The sequence below is a fragment of the Podarcis muralis genome, chromosome 9 (genome assembly GCF_964188315.1).
Source record: "Podarcis muralis chromosome 9, rPodMur119.hap1.1, whole genome shotgun sequence".
Taxonomy (NCBI): domain Eukaryota; kingdom Metazoa; phylum Chordata; class Lepidosauria; order Squamata; family Lacertidae; genus Podarcis; species Podarcis muralis.
In genome coordinates this window covers 20,600,990-20,607,853 of record NC_135663.1, presented here as the reverse complement: position 1 = coordinate 20,607,853, position 6,864 = coordinate 20,600,990, and the positions used below count along the sequence as shown (strand labels likewise).

Sequence of the window (6,864 nt, the reverse complement as noted above, 5' to 3'; positions counted from 1 at the left end):
TTTGATTATTGCAGCTTAACTACCATTGTGATACCAGCATACTGTAGTGCAGGAATTGAAATGTCACCTGCAAAGACCTTGGTTCCAATGAGCGGCCTTTTTCTTCTTCTTTTAAAGCAAATCTCTAGCCCTCCCAGAAAAAAAAAATGAAGCAAACATAAAGCAAAATGTGCAAGTACCCCTCCTTCTGTGAAATGAGCCAGTTTGCCTACTCCTGCCTCTCAGTGTTTTGTGCTAATGTACGAAGTTAGAGCTGTGATAGTTAAGTGAATTGTTTGGACACCAGGAAATAGGAATCCCTAGAATCCCGAAGTGCTGCTGATTTCCCTTCCCACCTAGTGCACTTTTCTGCTTCTGTCTTATTTTCTAATCATTGGAATACTTATAGCTTGCCCTTCCTTTTCCCTAGCGACCAGAAAGCACATTTCTTGTGGTGGTTCATCTGAGATCGGGTAGTCCCTAGATGTTATATTCTACAAATATTACTCTGTAATAAGTGTGGATGGGTGGTAACCCCACCCCCACCCCAAGAGGCAAATGTAAAAACTCTGCAGAGGTAGAATCTAAAGATCAGGCACTTAAGAATTCAATTTTACTGTATATATAACTCCACTATTCCCTCCAGAATGTTGCACTCCATCATTTAATGCTTTATCCACTATACAAAGATTAGGATGAAATATGCAGCAGATACTCAGAGGGCCTTCATCGGAACAGTTGCCTGGCAACTGCCAATGACTTGCCTCCGTCATGGGATGAGGAAGGTACATCTTAACAACAACTTCCCTGGCCTCAGATGTCCTCAGAGTTGACTTCCTACCTGGTGATGACAGGGAAGACCAAGAATTGCAAGAATTAACCACATATATATACCATGCTATTTCTGATTATATTGGAAATCATTTTGAATATGATTTGCACCATGCAATTTTTTGTGAGCTGCTTTGAGTGGGTTATAGAACAGAGCGTAAGCATTCTAAATGAATAAAATGTAAGAAATAGTTCATTTCTTTTATTTGGCATAAATATATACAAATAAATTTTTATCCATGTGTGTGTGCACACACACATGCAGGCTACAATAGTTAAGTGGGGTGACCATAGAAAGAGTTGCTTTATAAAGAGTGATTGCGAAGTATATGCCCCCACCCCACTGCAAATTTTTATTTTTTGCTTCTTGGTCACCTTACAATGTAACTTGGCTAACTTGTATGAGTAATCTTGAACCTCTGCTCTGTGACCAGTGCACATTTTCTCTTTTTGTGACATACTATTGACTTGATTGTTTGGATTGATCCATAAGAAGCAGGTGCACGCAGCAGTGCTTCCTTCACCCCAAACTTTGCCTCTTGCTGTGAGCAATGGAGCAGGTGTGGCAAGTGACGTGAAACCCACATTACACCTACACAACCCCCAGCTTACCAGTCCCTTAACACACCCTATGGAAAAGCAGCACAAGAGGGGAAAATAAAATAAAAAATGTTCCACCTGCTGAATTTCTGCCTACTGCGCATCTACTAAAGACACACGAACCATTATAGAGGAAGAATCAAAGTCCAACCCTAGTTATATAGGGTGCCTGCAACTTAATGCACGTTCACCTAAAAGTACCTAAAAACTATGGAGGATCTTTATGTATGCAACTACAGCAGCTAGAATTTTAGTAGCAAAAAACTGGAAATGTGACTCAATTCTTACAAAGCTTGACTGGCAGGTGAAGCAGACAGAATACTTGGAACTTGCAAAAATGACTGGGAGAATAAGAGGAAACACAAACCAGAAAGTGTGTAAAGAATGGATAACATTTAAAGAATATCTAAAACAATACAGTATTGTGAAAGTGCAAATCTCCTGACAGGTCTAGATTGAATCTTGAATATTAAGGAAAACTAAAAATGTAGAAACTTTTCTGGATTTGTAACAGATATAACAGGAAATACTTAAAGGTTAAGAATATGTAGAAAGCACAATGAGGTGAATTGGAAGTCAAAAGTGTGTGTGATGTTAGACGATGTGTTGTTAGTTAATGTTTTGTTGTCATTGAGGTTATTGTTTTTGTTTGTCTGTGTTGTTATATGTAAATTGTTTTGCAATAAAGTTACAAAAAAACTATGGAGGATTTGGCTATGAAGCAATCTTAAAATGTAATTATCATGAAGGAAAATAAAACACAACCGAACCCCCCCCCCCCTTTCTTCTGGTTGCTTCAAACTCAGGGGTACAGTATTTGGGGGATGAGGAAAGGCTGGACATATACGAAAGCTTCTTTTTATAGCCTTAAAATGCGACATCTTCGTTAAAGCAGCCCTTTGTGACAGGAGGGAGTCCGCGAAGACTCTGAAGCGGGCTTTGCAACGGCTGGAGTTGGATGGAAAGGGGCGAGGCCGCCGCCCCGGGCTTTCCTGGCAAGGCAGGCCCGGGCGGAGCGTTAGGCCTGCGGTCGCCATGGCGACGGGAGCGCGTGGTGGAGGCCGCCGAGCAGCATGTACGACCGCGCTCCCCGCGCCTTGACCTTGACCGTCGGCGGCACCGCGTCCCACCTGGGGCCGGGCTGCTACGAGTTGCCTCCCGACACCAAACGGCTCCAAGGTGAGGCGAGGCGAGCGGGGAGGGGAGAAGCGCGGGCGGGCTGGGGGCCAAGGCCCGCTCCGGGCTTCCCTCAGGCCAAACTTGGCTTGTTTACCATTGGAGCTGGAGCGCGAAGCGTCTGCGGGGCGCCCGGTTCATTCATTCATTCATATTTGTTTCTTGAGATTTATACGCCGCTTGGTTGCAACAGCAGCAACCCACGTCCAAGCGGTTTACCAAAAGGATAAACTGGGGTGGAGGGGTGGGTTTATGTGTGGGGGTGGGAGTTTGGGAGGGCAGGCTCACTCAGCCCGACCCAGAACTTTTCTCCTTGGAAATAAATCCTGTTATTGAGCCCAGTGGGTCTCAGTAAGGCTGCACTCTGAATTGGGTGGAGCATATTTCTCAAGGACGACTGCAGCCTTTTCAGTTGTATTTTTTTTTTTAATCGCCGCCTGTGTTTCATTAATTGCTCTGCTCCACTTAATTGAGCAATCAATGCACACGATCTTTTTTTTAAAAAAAATATTTTTTTATTAGGAATTTAACAGAACATATTATCTTACAACATATCCTTAATTCCCCCATTTCCCCTCGCCCATAAAACAAACCCCACTCCCCCAACTTCCCTCGGTTCCCATCTCTGGTTTCTCTGTAAATGCTATTATCTGCATGTTACAAAATTGTATAAATCCTTAATTTATCTAACTGATTATTATCAATAAAAAGTTTGTGTTTATTCAAAACCTGCCAAGGAGTCCAGTTCACTTTGTTGCTTCTTTAAATACTTTAAAGATGAATGGGAACCCTTTACAAAGTCACAGTTATCCTTGTCCTGTAGTTTATGTGTCAATTTTGCCAATTCTACATAGTCCATCAGTTTCTCTTGCCATAATTCTTTAGTCAGGGTTTCTTCATTCTTCCATCCTTGTGCTATTAAGACTCTCGGTGCCGTTGTTGCATACATGAAGATGTTTTTCAACTTCCTTGGCGGGTCTTTTCCTACAATCCCTAACAGAAATGCTTCAGGTTTCTTAACAAATGTTAGATGGAACATTTTCTTCAATTCATTGTATATCATTTCCCAAATTTTTTAAATTTCATTACAATCCCACCACATATGATAAAATGTCCCCTCCTTTTCCTTACACTTCCAACACATGTTTGAGCTAGTTTTGTACATTTCCCTTAACTGCACTGGTGTCGTATACCATCTATACATGATGCATACAATCTTGTTGCTTTTCTAAAGCAAATATCCTGTTTTGCGTTCTGAAAATTTCCCCCAAATAAACAGGAGATTTAAACAACAACAACAACAACAACAACAATAATATAGACAGGCATTCCCCACATTCCATATCGTCATTTACTTCCACTTAGGGGATTCCAGAATGTTTAAACTTTTCAGAAGTGGCATTTATTTAGAAGTTAAACACTTGAGTTAAATCAAAGGTCACACCCGCACCATACGTTTAAAGCAGATTTATACTGCTTTAACAGTCATTACTTTTCAAAAGATTCCTGGGAATTGTAGTTTCTTAAGGCTGCTGGGAGTTATAGCTGTTAGGGGTGAATAATGGCAGTTCCCTGATTCTCTGGGATGACAGCTAAGGTGGTAAAAATGAGCTTTAAATGTATAGCAGTGTGCATGGGACCAAAGTTATTCCCAGGTTTTTACAACGTGGCATTTGGCATTCTTTCCTAGTCTGAAAGGTATGACACTTGTACAGAAATTATTCTTGGCACACTGCTCTGGTGAACAAATGTTCAAAAATGGGAGTGGGGGATAAATCCCCACAACAGGGATCACTCAAGCTTTTAAGAGGAACTTAAAAGGCAGAAATGATGTCCAGGGGGAATTTCAGAAATGTAGTGCTTTGTCCTGGATCTTAGGAAAGTCAATTGAAAAACTGCACTTGTTTGACGTTTTTGTTTTAAAAAAGCTCAACAATTTTGGGGTCTTCCTTAAAAAAGCAATGTTGTTGTTTAGTCGTGTCCGACTCTTCATAACCCCATGGACCAGAGCACGCCAGGCACTCCTGTCTTCCACTGCCTCCCGCAGTTTGGTCAAACTCATGCTGGTAGCTTCGAGAACACTATCCAACCATCTCGTCCTCTGTCGTCCCCTTCTCCTTGTGCCTTCCATCTTTCCCAACATCAGGGTCTTTTCCAGGGAGTCTTCTCTTCTCATGAGGTGGCCAAAGTATTGGAGTCTCAGCTTCAGGATCCGTCCTTCCAGTGAGCACTCAGGGCTGATTTCCTTCAGAATGGATAGGTTTGATGTTCTCGCAGTCCATGGGACTCTCAAGAGTCTCCTCCAGCACCATAATTCAAAAGCATCAATTCTTCGGCGATCAGCCTTCTTTATGGTCCAGCTCTCACTTCCATACATCACTACTGGGAAAACCATAGCTTTAACTGTAGGGACCTTTGTTGGCAAGGTGATGTCTCTGCTTTTTAAGATGCTGTCTAGGTTTGCCATCACCTTTCTCCCAAGAAGCAGGCGTCTTTTAATTTCATGGCTGCTGTCACCATCTGCAGTGATCATGGAGCCCAAGAAAGTAAAATCTCTCACTGCCTCCATTTCTTTCCCTTCTATTTGCCACGAAGCAATATGGCAACCCTATTACGTGCCTCAGGTTCAAAAGAGGTTTTGAGGAACAACTGCAAGACAAAACAATATATGCAATAACAGGGACAAATGCAGCAAAGCCTCAAATATCATTTGAGCCACAGCTTCTCAGGTTGTCCTAATGCAATTTACTCAGTCTATGAGGATATGAAAAAGTTTTATCCACAAGAATTCTATTCAAACCGCTCAGATGCCGATGGTGTTTAAATAAGGCATATGAAAATCCAGTGTCTCTGCTATTATTATTGGAATGTAAGAACTCTGCACTTGTACAACTCCCAACTCTATAGAGGAGAGCAATGATGTAGCCCATACTAAGAAAAGAAAAGAAAAGAAAAGAAAAGTCAACAGCTGCAGTTTATTACAGTACTGTTGGTTCAGTACATTATAAATAAAAGTGCTTCAGGCATATTGTGCATGGTTACATGAGCAGAAAAGAAACTCTCATGTGAAAGACAACTTGTGTGCTTGGCAGGCAACTGGGCATTGGATCTCAGCAGTCCAATTTAAAAGCAGTCTCTTCTTAGCATTTATTTTTCCAACCCAGGTTTTCTGGCTTCATTATTTAGGATGAGAAAGATTTCTGTACTTGATGCATTCTCAGTGTGAGATAATGGTTAAGGGCTTGATTCCTCAATGCTTGCCACAGCTATCATTTACCCATTTGTGGCATTTGTATTTTTTTTGAACCAGAGCACAACGGCAGGCTTTTAAACACACTTTATCCCAGTGGCACACAAATGGAAGTATATCAACCTCCTCATATATTTTATCATTATTTATTTCTTTTATTCTAACATGATTACATGAATTGGATACCAACCATGGCATTAATCAGAATAATACTGTTCCAACTATTACCCATTCTTTTAGCTGTTAATTCAGAAAATGTGTGAGGGGAAGTCATCAATAGTTTCTCGTAATGAAAGTGCAGGATAAAGGTCCTATCATGCAATGGACCACACTAACTCTCATGTAAGCTGAGTGCATTTTCTTCTTCATTGGTGTTGTCATATGCAGCAGAACATGCTAACTTTTCACCTTAGTTCAGAAGGCCCCAACAAATCTAATTCTAGATTTAGCAAATAATGCTGATGTTTATCAATTGTTTATATTGCAAGTATACAGTTTAGAGAGACTAATGGAAATGAAAGATTTTATTTCTGGTCAGCCCTGTTGAAAGTCTAGGCAGATGCGGTATTTACTTGTGTTATTTTAAAACTCATTTGAACATGCTTATTTAACCAAAGTTTCCTTTGCTACATTAAATGCTGCTATTAAAAATGTCTCTCAGTTCAAATGTGGCATGCTGGGGAGGGAGGAGTGCTGCTGTTTGAGAACAAAGTCAAAACCCGATTGGTTGAGCAGGAGTTGTACACATGTGTGTACACAGGCACACACAGTAAATAAAGGGAGTTGCATTGTCATATCCGTTGACATATTTTGAAAAACGAGATCTAACAACTTTTCATCGCTGAATGATGACCTGAAGCAAATTCTAACAAATTCAAATTTCCTCCCCCCCCCCTCAGTTGGCTATGCTCCATTTCTTTCTTTCGCAAGTCGTGGCCATGGAAGTATTTATCGGAATGCTGAGAGCGATGTTCCAGGACCGGGATCCTATGAGATCGAGAAAACACAGGTAAAATTATACTGGTTGA

At 41.2% G+C, this 6,864-nt stretch overlaps 1 protein-coding gene across 2 annotated transcripts in view; it reads left to right on the top strand.

The window, feature by feature from the left end:
* Window positions 1–2,226: 2,226 nt before the first annotated feature.
* STPG2 (sperm tail PG-rich repeat containing 2) overlaps window positions 2,227–6,864 on the top strand; it is a 210,521-nt gene continuing 205,883 nt past the window's right edge. The window contains exons 1-2 of one of the 2 annotated variants that reach the window (XM_077933852.1): window positions 2,227–2,589; window positions 6,736–6,845. In XM_077933852.1, the coding sequence (XP_077789978.1) occupies window positions 2,484–2,589; window positions 6,736–6,845 (216 nt within the window). In that variant the 5' untranslated portion in view covers window positions 2,227–2,483. The remainder of the gene's footprint in view (window positions 2,590–6,735; window positions 6,846–6,864) is intronic. The other variant, XM_028743821.2, reaches the window with a different exon arrangement.